The 22,233-nt window shown below is 41.2% G+C and overlaps 1 protein-coding gene across 1 annotated transcript in view; it reads left to right on the forward strand.

Annotated features, from left to right (window-relative positions):
• Positions 1–22,233, forward strand: part of drd2l (dopamine receptor D2 like) — a 47,459-nt gene that overhangs the window by 20,967 nt on the left and 4,259 nt on the right. Inside the window, exons 3-8 of the mRNA XM_049583961.1 lie at positions 2,608–3,006; positions 9,075–9,184; positions 11,918–12,054; positions 17,931–18,148; positions 20,123–20,206; positions 20,448–20,802. Coding sequence (XP_049439918.1) covers positions 2,635–3,006; positions 9,075–9,184; positions 11,918–12,054; positions 17,931–18,148; positions 20,123–20,206; positions 20,448–20,802 — 1,276 coding nt within the window. The 5' untranslated portion in view covers positions 2,608–2,634. The remainder of the gene's footprint in view (positions 1–2,607; positions 3,007–9,074; positions 9,185–11,917; positions 12,055–17,930; positions 18,149–20,122; positions 20,207–20,447; positions 20,803–22,233) is intronic.

Here is a 22,233-nt window from a genome sequence, read left to right on the forward strand (position 1 = left end):
AATTCTCACCAGGAGAAGATTCAGCTGGTTGCAATCTGCAATCCTTACTGCTAGATGCCACTAAATCCCCCTAAATCTTACATGCTGGACCTTTGAGCGGCTAACTTTAGCAATTTGCCACCCAAAAATTGACTGAAGGCCACTTGCCTTCACGGAGGCTTTCTCCAGATGAAAGCCGGCCCTCCCCTTCCCTCCAGCACACTGCTGCTTCCCACAGCGATTGGACTGACCTCTGCCACAATAATAAGTTCTCCAGTCGATATCTAACCATGTGGAATCAATGCATGTGTGTGCCAGTGGTGTGAGCTCAATCAGTGGAGATGGATTATTGATTTCTTTGGCTGAACTCATCTTTGAAACGTGTTGATGAGCAACGAAGATCGCAGGTTGGCGTCAAACACAGACAGGTGATGCACCTGTAACTGTGTGAGAAACATGATGATGAGAAGATGACGTGAGTGGGTGGTGTCAAGGTGGTGAGGTACTCACTGAGTTTAGTTATGACCTCAGGACTGACAGGAAAGGAGAGATACTGCAAGTCAGTTGTCTGTTTCAGCTTCCTGTTGGTGATAAATATTGGATGCAGCTTTTTGCATGTTATTATACAGCCTGGCTGTTGGAGTGTGTCAGAGCCAGAGCAGAGGGATGGAGAGATAAGAGAGGGGGAGAGAAGTTCTCATATATTGTCATCATGTCTCTCCTCTGCCGAAACACACAAACCTTCAGTAGGGAGTTACTCATGATGAGTTTTAAGCACAAGTTGCCATTTTCCTGCAAGATTCATTATAACTGATGGATTAAGATGTTTCTCCATGTTTATCCTCTGTGCCTCCTTCTCTTGTCCTCAGTTGCTCCGTTACTGCGAAAATCTGTCTTGTTATGTAAATGCTGCAGCACAAAGTGAGCCCATATATTTTGCTTTACTTGTGGTCTGACAAAGTTCAATAGGTATGTATGCTTGGGACAGGATCAGGCTATGCGATGTAAACTTTACTGTCCATCAGAAGCATCCTCAGTCTTTGGTTTTTCACTTATATTTGCAGAGAAAGTTTCAAAACATAAAAAAAAAAAATGTTAAATTGTTCTGCAGGATTATCCATTTCTCAACCGTCAGTCTGTATTCTCATTCATTTCTTTCTCAATTTCCATGCATAATCCTGTCCTGAGACAGTTTGCATGTTAGAGCACATCCATCCATCCATCCATCCATGCTTTCCAGCTCCTCCTGGGGGACCCCAAGGCGTTCCCAGGCCAGATGAGATATGTAATCTATCCAGCGTGTTCTGGGTCTGCCCCAGGGCCTCCTACCAGTGGGACATGCCTGGAACACCTCCAACGGGAGGCTCCCAGGAGGCGTATCCCGGAGTCTTGTTCACCAGTGACAGTAGAATGGAGTGTGACATGGATTGGTGGTTTGGTGCGGCTTCTGCAGTGATGCTGGCGCTGCGCTGGACCGTTGTGGTGAAGAAGGAGCTGAGTCTGAAGGCGAAGCTTCCGATTTACTGGTCCATCTACGTCCCAACCCTCACCTATGGTCATGAGCTCTGAGTAGTGACGGAAAGAATGAGACAATGAGACAGATACAAGCGGCCGAAATGAGTTTCTTCCGTGGGTTGGCAGGGCCCACCCTTAGAGATAAGGAGCTCGGACATCCAGAGGGAGCTTGGAGTAGAGCCACTGCTCCTTTGCATCGAAAGGGGTCAGTTGAGGTGGTTCGGGCATCTGACCAGGATGTCTCCTGGGCACCTCCCATTGGAGGTGTTTCAGGCATGTCCCACTGGTAGGAGGCCCTGGGTTAGACCCAGGACGTGCTGGAGGGATTACATATCTCATCTGGCCTGGAAACGCGTTGGGGTCCCCCAGGAGGAGCTGGAAAGCGTTGCTGGGGAGAGGGACGTCTGGGGTGCTTTGCTGAATAAGCAGATGAAAATGGATGGATAAAAAAATGACTTTGCAGATATTTTATGTGGAAGGACATTAGTTGATTGTTGAAGATTGAAAACCTCACTGTTGCTATCACTTCATTTTCACCAAAGCCATTTAGAAAAAGCAGCAAGAAGACGACAGACAACAGGTGGAAACATAACATCTTGCTGGAACTTTATTTTTTGAAACAAACTTATAAAATCTGTTGACGTAGGCCCTTCAGAACTTTATTTAAGTTAAAGTGATTTTATTTGCACCAAAACAGCAGACTGAATTTCTCCTTTTCATCAACCTTTTGGAGCCCCAGAGGCCAAAAATAACCTTTAGAGATCTAAGAGAGCTTTTATCACTGTTTCAGTCAGATTTTTCGACAACATCATGTGACCTTGACTGTGTATGCTGGCTATGTTTGTGTGTACACAGGTGAGTTGCGGCCTTGTTTGTATGCATGTCCTGTGTGGTGTCTTGCTAACTTGTCTCTCTCTCTCTCTCTGAGGTGAGACCAAAGACACACTTTAGGCCCTGGTGCCACAATAACCTTTTCTTTACATTCCCCTGTTGTCAGACTGAGAAGCCAATCTTCTGATCTATTGTGGAATGCTGAATCGGGTACACTGCGGGCAGTAAAAGGTCCCAGGCTCATTATTTTTCTTCTTCTCTCTTTGTGTCATCAATTTTCAGCCTGACCATGTCCACTGGAGCAAGATCATGACTTCTCTCAACGAGTCAGACGAGACCCCCCTCCCTTCCTTCCCTCTCTCCTCCCTTGAGCACAATTTCTCCGTCTTTGTCACCCATGACCCTTCATACTCCCCCATATCCTTCCCCACCTCCTCCCCCTCCTCGCTGACGTCCTCTAACTGCACCAGCTCTCCGCCAGCCTCCTCTCCTCCGTACAACTTCTACGCGGTGCTGCTGGTGCTCCTCATCTTCTGCGTGGTGTTCGGTAACGTGCTGGTGTGCGTGGCGGTGTCGCGGGAGCGCGCTCTGCAGACCACCACCAACTACCTCATCGTCTCGCTGGCTGTGTCCGACCTGCTGCTGGCCACACTGGTCATGCCCTGGGGCGTCTACCTGGAGGTGTGTGTGCATTTTGTGTACTTTGTGTGTGCTTTGTATAATTCATTATATTTCTGTATCTCAGCAGGAAGCAGTGGGACCTAAAAGTGGATAAAAATGTTTTGGATAGTGTGCTTGTTCCTCATAAACTTTATCGTACATTGTAGCACGTGCAAAACAGAAACAGAAACATCAAACATCAGAGCAGCAGTTACAGATTTATATGAGGTAATTCAATTTAATATAACTGCTGTTTAAACAAACCAGGGCTGCAACTCTAATTATTTTTATTATAGGTATATAGTATATTTTCAGATTATTTTGATAATATCATTATTTGAATTTTATAAGCACACAAGATGTGATTAAAAACAAGTATTTAAAAAGTGAACGTGATAGGAATTATGCAGGAAACTTACGAAACCTGAAGGGGCTTATGGTGAAAATAATCATAAATGAGACAGACACATACACATAACACATAAACATAACTAATACATTAACTATGGCACAGGTGTTTTTGTTTTTTTTTTCATATTAGATTTAAATGAGAGTAATGATGGACAGGTCTTAGTGAAGTGAGGACTGCTGTTCCAGAGTAATGGTCTTCTGTATTTCAAAGCATATTGTCCAAGTGTTGTGCAGTTACAGGGAAGATAAATATCCTCTGCTTGTCTTGTTGGATATGAGCGAACATCAGAATTCATAAAGAGAAAGCTGTGAAATACATCTGGTAAGCTGTGTTTCTGAAACATACATTTATACATTAAAATTTTTTGTCTGATAAACGTTAATATTAAAAATGGACAGCAGATTTAATTTCTTGAACAGAGGAGCCAATAATTCCCAATGATTTGCTGCTGATGTATTTAATTTGAATTAGAAGTCTTTTTTACAGGGAAGAAGCATATGTACTGGCCCAAACGATGTGACAGTATGATATGTATGGATACAATAAACTATAGTAGCCTGTCATCAGACAGGATTGATTCACTATTGAGCTAAGTTTTCTAATGATGCCAAAAAACTTCATAGTTTCTTTACACACCACCTCACTGTGGCCTTTCCAGGGCAGTTGTTCATCTACTAATACACAATACTAATACACACAAGAATTTGAAAGTAGTAACTTCATTGATTTCAATATTACTAATGTATGGTTTAGCATCTTCCTTTGAATAACTTTTATTTTTATTTCTGAAAATTATGAAATTAGATTTTTTGACATTTAGAGAACTTTTGTTTATGCTGAACCATTTTCCAGTATGATAGGGTATGATTGGCATCTCTGATCAAGGCAAAGAGGATGGGTAAAGCTGTTATAGAGCTGTAATGACTAATTGAGTTATCAATTAGTCAATCCACAGAAAATTAACTTGCACCTATTTTAATTATTGATTTATCAACTGTCATTTTTCAAGTAGGAATGTCAAACACCCTCTGGTTACAGCCTCTCAAATGTGAACATTTGCTGCTTTTCTTTTCTTTGTCATATACCGTATGATAGTAAACTGAATATTTAGGCATTAGACTACAATACATCTTCTTGGGCAGTGGGAAAGAGACATGTTTCACTCTTTTCTGACATAAATAAAAATATTAAAGGGGTACTTTGCCTATTTTAAACCAGGTCTATGTCTCCTCTGTGTGGGGAATGTGTGCAGCTGAATGGTGCTAGCAGTGTCGGGAACTTCCCGCCAGTCACCAGCAAAACATGTCTTTTTGCATCAACTGATGGATCTCTGCTGGTGAACAGGTGGGGAGCTCTGGGAACTGATGGCGCGCGGGGTGCATTGATAACATTCAGGGCTGAAAATTAACACCCGCCAAGCGCCAAATGCGGGAAATTTTTCCATTTGGCGACTAAATCTCGGAAGGCTATCCGCCATATTGGCGGGTAAATGTTTGTACCAAAATAGTCATGTAATAAATTATATATATAATAGCTATCTGACGGTGGCTAATAGCAGACCGGCGCTGTGTTTGTTGTGTGTCGCACTTAAATTGCTCCTCGCTGCATGAAGGAACCTGTAGGCCTACTCATAGGCATATCGCGTGCCTAGATCCATGATCTGCTGTTAGTAGCAAGCAAGCTACTACTGTCGGCATCATGTGGCGACATTTACCAGGTGTAAGTAAACCATCGACAAAATGAAAAACACCAATGAGAAGGAAGCTGAAGCTGTAACGTTACAGAAAAAAAGAAAGTTTTGTGAGAAATGGAGGTTCGGCGATAACAGTGTTTCAAGAGGCTGGCTACACAACCATGCTGAGGGTGCAGTAATGAGCTGTAATTTATGAAGCTGCATGATTAAGAGTGGGCAGTCTAAGGAGGTTTAAGTTACATGATTACTAAGTGTCTGAAAGGTTTCCAAAAAAACTATTTACTGTTATGTTTACTGTAAATTACTGTTATGTTTGAAGTACAAATGTTTGAAGTACAAAGTGGAATTTTGAGCTTAAAACTTTGCTTCAAATTTCACTCTGGCTTCCCCTTTAAGCTTGTATTCAACATAATACTGTATTATCTCAATGAAAAGTACTGAAACAAATGTATATATGACAGGAAAAGGCAATTCATTATTTTGGCTGGTAAAAAATATCCTTGGCCGGCGGATTTTTTCATCTACCATTTTCAGCCCCGTCAACATTCATCTATACACATTCCCCACACTGAGGAGACACAGAGCTCGTTGAAAGTCAGTAAAGTATCTTTTGTAAAGGAAACTAAACTATTTTTACAATTCATACATGTTATTCCTGTGGTTTAAGGCAGTCCAAAAACATTAGTGAACATGAACAACTCTCACAAATAGGTGGAGAGCTAAAACTCATTTTGTTTTATATCATGAGGGAATAAAGTCTGGAGCTGCTCCATAGACAGTGAATAAGGAAAGATGTTGCAAATGACACTGAAAGCAGCTGGGGGAAATGTTCTGAGTATATGGGTACATTTTCTGGTTCATAACAGATATAATACAATAAATCTCATCTGGGATTAAAAAGAAAACAGACATTCTGTGGGTGCAGAGGATCTGACTCTCGTTCATTGTTTATGGAGCAGCTCTAGACTTTGCACTTGATGTCATCACAAGTTTGAGACTTACTTCTCTGGTCTCTGGCTTTGAGAGAGCGTAACTCATGTTCACAAATACTGATTGGACGTTCCTGGACCATGGGAATATCCTGTTGGTGACATATTAGTCAACTTAAGTTTATTTATTGACCATATTTAAAATCAACAAATGTTGACCAAAGAGATTAAATAAAACAGGGATTTATCAAATGAAAAAAGCAGACATAAACAAGGCCAGTGCTCTGACTATAGTGCAGAGCTCCCTGCGCTGACCACGGCCACTCTAGACAATTCTTTTGATTCCAGCAGACACGCCACAGCGTGTTGCAGAAGCTAATGAAATACATGACTTGTCTATTTTTGACGGAGCTGTGGAGCGTTGCACAGAACACATTTCTCCTGCCAGCAGGCACTTTATGTGAAATATACACTGATCAGCCACAGCATTAAAAGCACCGATGGGTGAAGTTGATAAAATTGATCATCTCGTTACAATGCAATGTTCTGCTGGGAAACCTTGGCTCCTTGCATTGATATGGATGCCACCTGACAGGCTCCAGCAACCCAAGTACACCCCCCTCATGGCAACAGCACTCCCCGATGGCAGTGACACCACAAAAATGCTCAGGAATGGTCCAAGGATTGTGACAAAGAGCTTAAGGTGTCAACCTGGCTTCCAAATCCCCAGATCCCAATCTGAACGAGTATCCATGGGATGCATCAGTACCCAAGAGTCTAGTCCAATCCACAGTGGGCCTCCTTGGATCACACTTGGTTCTCACCTGTTCTCACCAACACAGGACCTCTTCGTGGAATCCTGTGGTGTCTGGCACCAGAGCGTTTGCGGCTGAACATTTGAGTCCTGTGTTGCAAAGTTGGGTAAAGGTGCGTCCCATATGCTAAATCGTGTTCTGATCTTATGATTTGGAGGCCAGATCAACACCTTGAGCTCTTTGTCACAGTCCTCAGGCCATTCTTCAGCCTTTTTTTCCAGGTGTGGCATGGTGCATTGTCCTGCTGGGGGGGCCACTGCCTTCAGGGAGCACTATTGCCATGAGGGGATGCACTTGGTCTGTAATGGTGTTTAGGTGGCTGGAGCGTGTCAAGTCGTATCCATATGAATGCCAGGACCTGAGGTTTCTCAACAGATCAATGCATTGAAACAAGATGATTAATGTTATTTACTCCACCTGTCAGTGGTGGACGTGACACCATGTGACACAATGTACTTAAAGTGGATGATGTATTTTTCATGACTAAAACGCAGCCACAAATCTTTGATCAACGTCATTCAAAACTGCCAGCTTTCTGGCTGCATTATATTGAAACTTTCCTGTGCCTGCAACATTTGTGTTGCACCCTGCATGATTCCAATCCTGTTGCATTCTTCTACAGTACAGTATCTACCGCCATGACATGACATGACATGACATGACATGACATGATCATGGACCACAACCATTAAGAGTCAGGCAGTAGAAATTGTGCAATCATTTAAGTACCTTGGGACTATTTTAGACTGTAAATTAAATGTTGACACAAACTGTGAGACTATGTGTAAAAAAGGACACCAGCGTTTGTTCTGTTTAAGACAGCTGTCGTCTTTTAACATCGACAAAACCATTATGACATTGTTTTGTCGGTCTTTTATTGAGTCAGTTTTAACTTTTTCCTTGATGTCATGGTATGACTTTTTATCTGTGAAGCAAAGGAACAAACTGATGCAAATTGTGAGATGGTCAGGGAAGCTGATTGGCGAATCACAGCTCAGTACATCAGGCAGCTACAGAGGATAACTAAGTCCGTCCTCAGTGACCACTCTCATCCCTTACATGAAGAGTTTCAGCTTCTCCCCTCTGGTCGGAGGTTTGCAGTCCCAAAATGTACAACAAAGCGCTACAGAAACAGCTTTGTTCCAGCTGCTTTTGTTCAGGTGAACAAGACATAGCAAACTTTGCACAGCTTTATTTTTTTGATTGGAACATCTATTTATTTATTGAAGTGCTCTTAGGTTTTTAATGGAGTTGTTGTATCTTTATTTTAAACTCCTTCTGTGAGCGACTTTATGTAACTTTCACCTACTGTTTAAGGATGTATTGTTTGCTTTTTTTTAAGGTTTTCTCTTTATGGGTTTTCAGGGTTCCTGTGGTTGTGTAGCCTGAAGCACTCGATTGTTGCTGTTTTGTGTTATGTAAATATTGTCAATGCTGCCTGTCTGTCTGTCCTGAGTATCTGCATTTAATTAGTTAAGTTGGATGCCTGCGCTCCAAAAACTGCAAAACAAATCTAGAGCCTGAGGGGACATACTCAGATCACTCATTTTGCCCAACCAACAGACCAAACCCCAAAAATAACTATCTTACTCAAAGGAAAGCAGCAAATTGTCACCTTTAAGACGGTGGAATCAGAAGATGTTTCATGTGTTTGCATAAGAAATGACTCAAACAATTAATTTATTTTCAGAAATGTTGCAGATTGATTTCCTGTGGATGACTAATTTAAGTATTTAGTACAAATTAGTTGTAATTAGTAATGCTGATTGTTTCAGCTCTGGGCTGTTCCATTAATACCAATTAACCAGTTCTGAATACAAAAACCTCAAGTCAGTCTTTAAATAACTGCGATTTAAAAATAATGTCTCACAGACTATGAATATTTAATGTGTGAGTGCAAAAAACGAATGACTACATTCAATATTTTTCTGTGTAACTGTAAACACATCATCTTTTATTTATTGTGATATTGGAGAAAAATAAAAAACTTTTAAATTCTTTGTGGGTAAACTGGATTACTTTAGAAACAAATCATGGTGGCCTAAAGGAAAGACAAAAATGGAATTAAATATTAAGTACCTCTGAGTGATACAGTCACATTAATATTAACACTGCCGCACCAGTATTACGACACACTGTATCGGCCAAAATGAGTGGAGAAATTAAAATCCTTGAAAGTACATGAGGTAAAAATTATCCTGAGGGGAAAAGTGTATTAATGTCAGTGTGTTTCGTTGAAGGTGGTGGGAGAGTGGCACTTCAGCCTCATCCACTGTGACATCCTGCTCACCCTCGACGTCATGATGTGCACCGCCAGCATCCTCAACCTCTGCGCCATCAGCATCGACAGGTGGAGTCTTCCTTTAACTTAACTCTTAGTTTACTCTCTTTACTGGATGAACGTCTCTTTGCTTTTATTCTTTTCTTTTATTTATTGAACTTATAACACATGCACTCTCATCATCTTTGTCTCCACTCTTACAATTTGAGAAAAAGAAGAAGATAGTTGATGATAAATAATTGACACAGGGATTGTTATTCCAGAGACCAGAATAACAAAGATGACAGTGAATCAATAATATGTCTTTACTTTTTACTCTCCTCTAACCTTGATCTTGATTGGTGAAGGTTGAGCTAAGCAAAGGGCATGCAACACATGTGTTCAATAAAAAAAAAAAAAAAAAAAAAAACCCTCAAACGTCCAGTATAAACTTTAGAGATGCATCCATCATCCGGCTGTCACAGATCAGCAGGACAGAAGCCACATGCTGTAGTCATCTGTTTATCTTTTAGCAGGAAATGACAGGTTTCCACTGTGTCTTTCACGATGCCCTCTGCCGTCATTAAAGTTTGTTCTTCGTGGATCAAGGAGACTGCTTTCGATGATTCCACCTGATGCCCTCTTCATGGGTCCAGGGGGAGGTGACCAGACGCCCAGCAGGCAGGTTGTCTGCAGCTGCGCCCTAATTACTCTGACAAAGTGACACATTGAGGCTGGACCGGTTTAGACTTGTGTAATTTGGTGCAGTGATTAAGGATAAAGTCTAATTGGTTTGTCAAACTGTGGACGATGAAATATACACTACAGTTAGAAACTTGTCTCGGCTTCGTGCCCTTGCAGTTTAAAATAAAACATTGACTACAAGGTGAAGGTGCTGACATCTTAATGTGAGGGTGCTTATGTCCACATCAGACCATCAGTGTAGAAATTGGAGCCTTTTTCATACCCAGCCCACCAAATTAGAAAGTTAATGGATGAATTAGCATTAACCCAAAAAAAAAAGACACCAGTCTGGCCAATCATAGTGTAGCATAGGGCCGGTTCAGACCAGGGTCCAACAACAACACAGCTGTGCTCCATTGACTCTAATGCAACCATTTCAGATTTCCTTCATTTTCAGGCTGGTTTTGTGGATTTGGAGCTAAATGTTGTGCCTGGGGCACATCGTGTATTAATGATACTCGTTACCTGGAGAGGTCTATAGTTCGGCTTTAGCTTCTAACTATCTTTGTCTTTGTCTTTTTACGAATCTTGAAATCTAAAACTTAACCTTATATTGTCTTTTTACTTTATACTTGAATTTACCTGTTTGCAAAATGTAGATTAACCAAACTCACTGTTATATCCATATTCCTACACAAAACCTATTTAAAACCTGAGAGCACACTTTGCTGTCGGAATCTTCTCCATTTAAGAAGAAGACAAAGAAGAAGTTATACTTCATTAATCCCAGAGGGGATTTTTTTTCATTCTGTTGTCATACACACACATGCACAAACAGGACCTATAGATGCATTAAACGGAGAGATGTCAGAATGATAAGATAAGATAAGATAAGATAAGATAAGATAAGATAAGATAAGATACACCTTTATTGATCCCATAATTGAGAAATTCCAGTGTTACAGCAGTCAAGGAAAAAGAGTCAGATTAAAGATTTCAAAATTAGACTTAAAAAACTTAAATAACTAGGCATGCAAATAAGTATAAAAATCCAAGAGTCGGCGACAAATAACAATAACAATAATAATAATAATGAAAATAATAGGAAGTGGATAATAATGAGCAGCAGTGAATGAAAATGAGCAGTGGATAAAGGGAGCACATCTAGTGCAAGTGATTGTATGTGCAAAACAGCAGACAGGGGGGACATGAGGGGGCTGCCTTGGAGGTGCCCCAAGCAGATGGGGGTTCAGTGCCTTGCGGTGAACTGGCACCTCTCCAACTACCAGTCCACGCTCCATATTTGGTCCATACAGGGACTTGAACAGTTACCCTCCGGTTCCCGAGCCAAGTCCCTTGGCTTGTCCCTTGTGTCCTGCTCAATGCCTGCACAATTCCTACAGGACGTCTTCACGGCTAATATATTCCTGAGGTAGAAAAACTAATGTGGTTGTCTCCAATATTCTTATTCAGTTCAATTCAGTTAGACTGCTTGTTGCAGGTTTTGAATCCTGAAACAACAAAGACTTCCTGGAAATTGAATCTATTGAAAGCTGACTTTCATCCGTAGAGTCTCGGGTAACTGTGTTTGGGTCCGTGACTTTGTGCTCACAGTCGGGATTACAGCAGTGTGCTGAAGGAGACTGCACACATCTGCCCTTAAAGCAGACGACTCTTAATTGGTTTTGACACATGCTGACAGGTGTGTGTGTGTGTGTGTGTGTGTGTGTGTGTATCTGTGTGAGTGTTTTGTGTCCTTGTGGCTGTGAGACAGGCAGTGACAGCTTCTGTCTGTTTGAGGGGAAACTGGGAATTTGTCAGTGTTCTGTATAAAGTTTACTTTAAATATGTGTGAAAATTATTTCAGTGGGATAATAAAGTTTGAAGACACATCAATGTGTTTACTCTGTACCACCATGAGTGAGTGTGTGAGAGGCATGCCAATGTGTGTCCTATGTGCTTTATGCATATTTGTTTCTATCGATGCAACCCAGTCACCAAAATGAATGCTTGCATTGTAGGTTTCTGCAAACCACAGATATGTTACATTTGTATATTATGTAGCAGATATGCTGAAACGCTAAACGCCAACATCTTCTTCTTGTGACTGGGCTGATGTGTGTCTGTGTGCTATTACAGATACACAGCAGTGGCCATGCCGATGCTCTACAACACCAGATACAGTTCCAGGAGGAGGGTGGCGGTGATGATTGCTGTGGTGTGGTTCCTCTCTTTTGCCATCTCCTGTCCTTTGCTGTTTGGACTCAACAACACAGGTAACACCTAAATCTGATCCCTCCTCTCATCTTCCTGCCCACCTATTAGTTGCTGTTTTTTCAGTTAGCTCCACTTATAAAGTCTTAGTGCTTGGTCACTCCACAAAGTGGCACAGCAGGAATTCATTAACGTCCTCATGTTTGCTTTGCCTTCACCAGCAATCCACTGATCGTAGCGATTCCACTTAAAGGTATGCTCTGAAGGATTGTTGGTTGCTGTTTGTGAACAACCTCACCAGCGAAACCCTCCCTTTGGTTTTCACCTCACTATATTTGCCTTTTTCTCAGCACTGTGTCTTTTGGATGTCTGCTGCTTACAGCTTGGCACCTGGTGGCCATCTTGTTACTAAGCCCCAGCCTTACCTGAGTGCTGTGGGGCTGCATGTCCACAAACATCCAAACACAGAAAATAAGGAGAAAATAAGAAAATACAGGCTGAGGGCAGAGTCTTTGCAGAATAATACACCACCACACACTTATAGTGGGTCAGAAGTGATGACTGGGAGGGATTACTTCTGTGTAAGTCTCTAGAATGCATAAGATCCTGCATAGTAGACCTTTAAATGAACTGATTTGGTTCCAAAATTTCTGGTCCAACTGGCCCCTAGTTTGAGTTTTCCTAGCGACTGCATCTTGAGCCATTGCTCCCAACCTGAGAGTTAGGATCCCCAAATGAGTCCTGTTAAGAATCTGAGGGGTCCTCAGTTGATAACAAAAATAAAAAATACATAAATAAATTAGGGCTGTCAACCGATTTTAAAAATTAATCTAATTAAGTACACGCTCTGTGATTAATCAGTCAAGTCAAGAAGAAGAATCACTCTCTGTTGAACACCTTACAGCTCGTGTCCACACTGAGCCTATAACCTGTGATGACGGCTTCATTTTGAGTGGTCACAAGCCAAAAAGGTGGGGAACCACTGAGTTAGAGGAACTATAAACTTTGCACAGGCACTGCAGCGCTCGTCTGTGTTGACTGCAGCATTAATGAGAAGAGGGCACAGTTCATCCTGTGTAGAGACTTTCCATTATGCCGTCAAAGTGACAGTTTGATTTAAAAAACAGTTTAATAAAATGCTACAGAGAAGTTTAAATAGTCAGGTCCTTGACCTCCTTTGAAGGAACAAAACTATTAATTGCCCTCTAGCCACACATTAAGGCTTGACTCTTTTTTTAGGGGGAAAATGATTTTGTATTTCAAGGAAGAATTTTGGGATCCTTCATTTCACTTCCATTGAATTGATTGCAGTGCAGTGTCTACTGTAGAAACCACTACACGAACTTTGGCTTCAGCATGTATTCATGATGGTTGCTGTTTGGGGCCCATGGCCTGTTTTACACCAATGCAGGTTAAGGCACAAAAAGTCTCTTCCTTTAATGTATGCTAATTAGGAACTGGAAGATTGGGTCCTTCATGGCTAGTTTAGTCTGCAGCTGTTAAGAGATGTTGTCTTATCGTAGCAGTATTCTGCTAAACATCATCATTCTCTGAGGTGTAATTTCACTCACTGACAGAGCAGCATACACACTTTCTCATGCACACACAGACTCTGCAATATTCCAATCCATCTGTCCTGGAATTTGTTTATCAGTCTTTGATGACATATGGTAAACAAATCCAATGCATGTGCTCAGTCAACAGACCTTAACACTCAGTCAGCAGCCTTTATACTTAAATATCCATTAGCACAAATAAACAGGCGGCTCAGTAATCCTCCCCTGAATGTTCTCTTTGAGGGAATGACAGCTGACGTCTGCCCCGCACACAAGTGGGCACACATAATCCTCCATTTGTTTGTTGTCTCACATAAAGAGCAGAAGGGTATTCCAGAAAGCAGGTTATGTGAAAACTCAGAGTAAGTTAACCCTGAGATGAGGGAAACTCTGAGTTATCCGTTCCAGAAAGAGAGGTAACTGAAACTCTGAGTCAGTCACCGTGGTAACAGACTCTGTGAACATAACCTGCTCGCTGACAGGTTTTCTTCAGTAAACCCTGAGTTTTTCTCTGTCTCCTCCCTCTTACACGCTGTTTCATTTCCTCATTCATTCAGTCCGTGTCAAAGCTTGTATTGAAGCGCATTAATTAGCGGAGATTTACCGTCTGTCACAGTCTAAATCCTGACTGTCTTAAGTTACCGAATTTATGCACATCAATCAATTCTTTGGACATCGGTTTTCGTCTTAACATTCAAATACTACACAGCGAGAATTCACCCTCAGCTCAGAATCAAACCTCTGTCCTTTTTATATTTATTATTTTTTATAACACTGTGCACAAGGATCAGACTGTCAGTCTGTTAGAGCAGCTCCCAAATGTTTATTGCACATAATGTGTAGGTCTAATTATTTAAATTTTAAAAATTGGTATGAAGCTTTAGACACGTAGTATCAATGACTAATGATCTCTATCACTGATGTCATTGGTCGCACTGATGGAACATAATTCCTATAGCCTAATATTGGGGATTATATGTTAATATTTCTGAGTGAGCAATGGTGCAGCATTTCAGTGTCTTTAAATTTACTACATTTGTAGCTGAAATAAAGTCACTGAATGCTGTTGAGTCAAGATACAAATAGATGTGCAACATTTTAAAATATACTGTATTTTAACCTCAACGTCTTTTCAAGTGCAAATCACCAAACATATTATTACTGGGTCAGACTGTGAGTTTACAGTCAGGTCTTTATGTCTTTGATCTATAGCCTAGCCTATATGTTTTAAATCTTCCTATTTTTCAGTTGCTGCCTCCTGTGTTTTTCCCCATCAGATTAAATCTGAACAAATATATTATTGTATATAATTAATATAATGTAGCCTAATGTATCTACAGCTTGATACACAGTCAGATTCCACCACTTTATCTTCATTAAGGAAATGTAAGTCTGATAAATGAATATATATGATAAATGATAAATAAACGGACAACACTGAATAAAACTTTTTTATTAACTTTATGGTTAACTTATTTACACTTTCCTCACTCTGACTCACGCTCTTCTTTTAAAGATAAGCATGCACCATCTGCTACATATGCATTAATATCTCTACATCCACTGGATTAAAATGGAGGCCTGTCTCTTATTTACCTGTTGCCATGGTGAATCGTGGAGTCGGAGCTCCACTGATGATGGCTTTTTATTGTTGGTTTAACTCAGAGTGAACATACTCAGAGTTGACTGAACTAAGTCAGATCAGCTGTTCTGGAACCGGATACTCAGAGTTTCTCATCTCAGAGAAGTCAACTCAGAGTTCAGGGATAGACTCAGAGTTTGTTGAACCTCCTACCAGGAATACTGCTGAGCTGATAACCTCTGCCTTAATGAAGGCAGCTGTGAGGAGAGATGTAATGTAATGTGAATGTGCTCTCATTGAACTGGAGGCAAACAGCTTGAGTGGGAAATAAGAAGTTGTGAGTGAGCTGGCAGCCTCAGTTGTGAGTTCAGTACTTTCTGTCTCCTCAGAAAAAGGCTGCTCATAGATTACAACACAAGAAAGGTACTTGTTGTGTATATTGCCGTTCAGTTCCTGGGTCATGACAATTAGGTGAACTCCATTTTCTGGTGAAGATCATGTGATACGTTGTAAAGCTCCATAAAAGCTACTTAATTGACGTTGTGGTGTGATTGTTTTGTAAGCTGCTGTTTTCAAGGTCAACAAGGAATGTTAAAGCTTAGTTTTTTGGGTGGTCTTGTTTTTGTAATTCAAGAAAATACTTTGATATTTTGGGAAGAGTTAATGTGAAAATAGAGACCTCTCTTATATGTGCTGTAACAACTGGTGAATCAGGTGAGGGTGGACTCCAATGCACCACTCTGGAGACAGTTGGGGTAAAATAACACAGTCTTAACTGGTTAAAAGGTAGGTGGAGGCAAAGAAATCCAATAGGGATGAGGCAGAGGCAGAGGCAATCAACAGACTAAATCCAAAAAACAAAGAAAAGGACCCAGGGAAACAAAAGACAGACAAGGAGCTAAGAGGAACTGACACACTAAATACTCTGGTGAGGGTTAGGCTAATGAGACGTAGGTGAGGCTAATCAGGGCTCAATGGACAATTAGACACGGGTGAAGTGGGAGGGAAAACACTGGGGCAGGAAGTGAAGTGATGTGAAACGAGAAGAGACACGAGTTGCAAAGTATAACAGGAAACAGTTTAGCTTATTAGTGTAAAGACTGGAAGCAGCGGGAAATGGATAGCACCTCTAAAGCTAGCAAGCTAATTACATGTCGTATCTTATTTGTGTATTAAACCAAAAACAAAAGTGTAAATGTTAAAAACTTCCAATGTTATTGCTAAACTAAACTAACATCCCCTGGTTGGATGTGTAACAGAGAGTGAGAGAATGGTATTGAACTCCTCAAATAAGCGAAAACAAGTGTATTACCAAAAATGTCAAACAAACCTTTAAAACAGGGGTGTCAAACATATGGCCCGTGGGCTAGAACTGGCCCATTAAAGGGTCCAATCTGGCCCACTAGATGACTAGACTAAGAGGTGCCAGGTCTCAGGAGCAAGTTAAACAGTGTGTTGCCTACTTTATATAAAATTCTGCTTCAGAGGCTTTCCACCCTGAGCAGGATACAGTTCTCTGATATAACATTGAATACTTATTGTGACCATGTTTAAAGATAATGGACAATTTGTAAAATATTTTCAATCAGCAGTTTCACTTTAAAAGAATCTGTATCAGGACATGTGTGGATAAATGCACATGTAATGACAGTGAGACGTGGAAGAGCTGAGACATAGTGCTGAAATTGCGCTTATTTTTCTTAAGACATCTCAGGCTGTTTATCTGTTTCATAAAAGGATGAACGTCTACAGAATGTGCTGGTAATTCTTTACACAAAAAAAGGGGAAAATATTGGAGCTGATGGTACTTTAGGTTATTGTGCGATGGTTTTATTGGTCCGGCCCATCTAAGATCAAATCGAGCTATATATGGCCCATGAACTAGAATGAATTTGACACCCCTGCTTTAAAGGGATAGTTCTGATTTTTTGAAGTGGAGTTACTTAAGGTACTTATCCATAGTCAGTGTATTACCAGCAGTAGATGGCGGTCTACATGCCCCAAGTTTGGAGAAGAAAACAGGAGTGCAGACACCAAAGCTCAGCAGTGTACTGCTGTGGATGTGGGGGCATCAGCAAAACGTATTTTAGCCACTTAAAAAAAGGCCCATCTAAAAACATTATAGCAGTCTACGTGGATGCTCTATTTAACTTTCATATTCCTACACATAAGCGCAACTGTGCCAAGCACTGTATTTCACTGCAGATCAGCTGATCAGACTTTCAGTGGTTTATGGAGGAGACAACAGATACAAGAAAAGAAAAAAAAAAGTAATTATGACAGCGATGACAAAGTGGCATTTACTGTAGAGACAAGAGGATTTCTTTATGAGCCAGAGCATACAGAAAAGAACTTTTGCAGATGGTGGACAGGGCGTTCTGACGGCAAGGGAAAGGGGTGAAAATATTCTCAATATTGTGCACACTTAAACTGATATTATTTTTTAGGTGGGCCTTTTTTTAGTGACTGAGATACATTTTGTTGCTGACCCCTCCACAGTAAAACATTGCTTCGCTTCTGTTGAGGTACTCCTGTCTGCTTCATGAAACTGATGTTGGATGCCTACCAGCATCTACTGTGGGTAATACACTGACTATAGATAAGTACCTCATACAACCCCAATTCAAAAACTCTGAACTATCCCTTAAACATACGTATTTTAGATTAAAACAAGCTCTTTAATCATAAAAAAGCGTTAACTGACAAAATTAAAAAGAACAGTGAAATTGTGTAACAGACTCATAAAGTTTGTAGACCATATTTATTCTTTGCATTCTCCTCTTCTTCTTCTCTGCATTAGCCAGCCGGGAGGGAACCACATGCAGCTTTGCCGATCCGGCCTTTGTGGTGTACTCATCTGTGGCCTCCTTCTACGTTCCCTTCATCGTAACGTTGCTGGTGTATGCGCAGATCTGTGTGGTGCTGCGCAAACGAGGCAGACGCACCGCCCCACCGCGCAGACACAGCTTGCACGCACAGAGCGTGGCTGAGGGGGGAGAGGGTCATCGACACAGGAAGGTAGGGTCACAGATTTGGACATCGATCGATCATCAGCTGTTTGGATGATTCTGTGTGTTGTCCCCTTTCTCTTCCAGCAAATTTTGGCATTGATAGATGTCGACCCACAGGCCTGCACCATCATAGAGTGTATCACCAAAGAAAGTTGAGATGAAGTCCGTAACTTTCATGTTTGAAAATATCACTTCGGAAGTTTCCAAATTTGCTTTTAATTGAGTGTTTGCTCTTCCATCATCCATATTTTAAAACCTCTGACACACTCATCAAGTATTCTGTATCAGCTTGCTTCAGCATTTCGATGAAGCTATAGGATGTTTACAGTGAATGAAATATTCACCCTCAAGACTCTGCACCATTCTATCAAACAGAAACAGTCTAGATGAAATAAGATACACCTTTATTAGTCCCACAGCGGGGACATTTGCATTATTACAGCAGCAAAGGGGAAAGTGCAAAACAAGAAGCATCTGAAAAGAAATGGAAATAGTCTGGATGTCTTGTGTTGTTGTGTTCTTAGCGTAGGTAAACACCCTGCAAATCCCGATAACAGACCATGAGATCACAGGCTCGTGTGCACACAGAAACTGAAGAAGAAGTTGAGAGAATTAAGAATGCACAGCTGAAAGTCCAGACAGGGCAGAGCACCGGACTCCAACCTACAACCCAAAACCTCCTGTTGTGAAGTGGAGGTGCTTCTGGAAATAGTGAACACAAAACAAGCTGTCATATTTGGTAGCGTCAGCAGTGGACATAGAATATCTAAAAAAGATGTACGGGATGCTAAAAATACACTTTAATTAACCACCCGACCTGCAAACTGTACACTGTATGCATTACAGTGACGCAGTTGTCAAGCCTGAGGACGCACTTTAAGGAGGGGTGAGTGTGTGTGTTTAGAGACAGACAGAGAGAGGGGGAGAGAGGATATGAGGCTTGACTATTTCACGCAGCGTTTGCAAAGCAAGTTATTAATAACTCACTCGAAATGCTGCTTTGCCACTTTTGTCCCGCCCACGCAAACTGCCAGTGATCAACCACTAATTATTAGATGGCATGGTTGCAATTATCATAACTAATGTAAGTGTAGTGTAGAAAAAGTATCCTAGAATAGTATACAACTGTAGCATTGAAGAAAGCACAATAACCAATGTTTCATGTCAACATGTCAGTGGAAAATGTTCTCAGGTGTGTGTAGATTCTGTTCTTACTTAACAAATAAGAAAGCAGTGGTGAATCTCAGAATCTTCAAAAGTTGGTTTCAAGTAGAAATCTCTTCTTGAGAATGGTAGGTGAATGAGGACCATAGTTATTAATAATGTGGCGTGTTGGGGACGGAATGGGTAAAGTTTCCCAGCATGCTGTGAGACAATGTGTTTAAGGCCATAAGCTGAAGGAAACTTAACTGTTTTAAATCACTCTCGTTACCTATTACACAGTGATTAAAGTTCATGCATTTTGCAGTGGCTGTAATGGGTTACAGTTAATGTTGTGACATATTGCACCATAAGTTAGGTTGTGTGTCAGGGACCTAGCACCTGTGTTGCTGTCAGAGAGTTGAATGAGAAGATGTGCTATGGTTAAGTAAAGAGCATTTCCTGGTTCAGAGTTCATCTATCTGCTGCAAGAAGCCCCAACTTGCTACAATATCAAATATATTTTCATCAGTATATACCCCTAAATCCCAAACGCTGGACCTTTAACCCTTACTGAGGCTTCACTCATTAGGCCAGTAAGAACAAGACCAGTATTACACCGATATCTCTTAAATAGTCTTGTAAATGCTGTCATCTTCTACTAGAATAATCCCTGATCAGTACATTGGCATGCTCACTATATTAGCAGATTTACAGTCAGTGCGTTTTAATTGCTTTCTTTTCTTTTCTTTGAATATCAATATCAACTTCAAAAATCCTGAACTGGTTTGGCTTTTTTTACTTAAGAATATATTTTACATTCTGCCCCCTCCTCTTTCAGAATAAGTGTACACAACCAGAGGATGTGAAGCTGTGCACCCTGATCCTGAGGCCCACCACAGCAGGCCCACAGCGCAAGAAAGTGGTGAGTCTCTCAGCAACACAAATAGCCTCTCTCTCGTCGCTGTCACCTTCCTGTCTTCTCATACGATCTGTTGCCACTACAGTGATGCTCTGCTTCCTGTCATCCCCTCTCCTTCTTACATCCACAAATGTCCTGCTTCCTTCGCCTTTGTTTCGTCTTTACAACCAAGCATCCACGCCTGTGTTTGTCCCCCAGTGCTTACCTCCCTCACCACCCTCCTTCCCCCCTCTCTGTGTGTCAGACCCTGGTGAAGGAGGCGGTGGTTCACCCCCTCGGAGTGGAGCCGGGTCAGTTCCTGCCCCAGACCGAGCAGAGCCTGGCTCCTCCTCCTGCTCCCCAAACCTCCTCCCACTCAGGACGGGCCAGGATCTCCCTGGCCATCTCAGTTGGACCTGCCCCGGTTCTTCCCTCCACCGTGACGAAATCGGCCCTGATGCCTCGCCCGCCCACCCTCGAGGACGGCATGAGGGGCCGCGAGGGATGGAGGGAGCGCAGCGGAGGGAGAGAGAAATGGGGGATCACCAAGGAGAGGGTGAGAGGGAGGCTGTCGCAGCAGAAGGAGCGGAAGGCGACACAAATGCTCGCTATTGTGCTTGGTGAGTGGACACATACTCAATGCACTCATAGCCTGTTTCACCGTGTGTGTGTGTGTGTGTGTGTGTGTGTGTGTGTGTGTGTGAGCACTTTTATTCACACAAACTCATCTACATAATTATGTAAGCATACTACAAAATGTTTTTGTAATATTCTATAGCATCTGTCTGATATTATCTGGGGATGTTGCACATTATTCTGTGTTAATTCTAACTCACATTACATTTCATATTTGGGGCGTGATTGTGTTCATGTCTCCATGTCTTCATAGAGATGTAGAGTTATTATTTAAAGTTTTTATTTAAAGAACAAACAACAAAAACAAAGCAAATGTAAATCTGATTGTATAATACCTTTTCGTACGGGGCTCAGAAAGTAGAGCGCGTCATGTAGTGATCACAGTAGGACAAAAAAGTGGTGACTCCCTGACTTTGAAGCAGTCTTGATGCCCAAATATGTGTCCATTCTGCAGTTATCGATATTTCTTTAGTCAGTAAGGGTCCAACAATGAAAAGAATCAAAGGGGGGTTTCATAAAATGAAGCTAAGGTGTGAATATTGGTGGGCTTAATATCCATCTTTCCTCCGCTCCACCGCCAGCTCATTGGTGCTGCTGCTCAGTGCCTTTTTTTCCACCTTACCTTCACCCTGATACGAAATCAGCCTAATCATTACCTAAGTTAAACACATAACGCATATGCATTTCTCTCATGGTCAGCTCTGATCACGGGTCTTCTCAGATCCACTTGCTTATTACATGTAATGATAAACAGACCTGGGACAAGTGGTAATAGAATGGGACCTAACACACATTTGATAGCAGGGTTGGTGGTAGGGGTGGGCGATATGGCCCTAAAATAATATTACGATACTCCAGGGTATTTTTGCAATAATTATATTCTTGACAATTTGACAAATTAGTAAAAATATTATTATTCATTGAAGACAGTAAAATAAGTGACATAGTTTTACATGTAAACAGTTTGCCCTCAAATATTCAGTACAAACTAAACAAAAATCATCTCTCACTTCTTTAGTTTGTGAACAACAACAGTAGCTCAGAGTGAAATTGAGATTCTGTATACAATATTAATAGTTCAACAAAATAAAACTTACCACAAATTACATTTAAACAGCTCCTAAATACAAAAACAGTAATGTATAGTCTGGTTTCCATCCACCTATTTTTATTCACATTTTCAACAATTGCGAAAAAAAACTTGAATGGAAACGCCAGAAATTCTAAAAAAAAAGGCCAAAATATCACAAATAAGTTTTTACGCTTGGAGGGGGTGGAAAAGTCAGCGTATCGATATTAGGAAAATGCGACTTTTGGCAATGGAAACAGATTTAGCAAATAAACGATGACGTAGGCTACTGAATCCTACTTCTACTTCACACACACACACCTGTGTGAACTTAGAGAGAGGTAAT

The sequence above is a fragment of the Epinephelus fuscoguttatus genome, linkage group LG8 (genome assembly GCF_011397635.1).
Source record: "Epinephelus fuscoguttatus linkage group LG8, E.fuscoguttatus.final_Chr_v1".
Lineage (NCBI taxonomy): Eukaryota > Metazoa > Chordata > Actinopteri > Perciformes > Serranidae > Epinephelus > Epinephelus fuscoguttatus.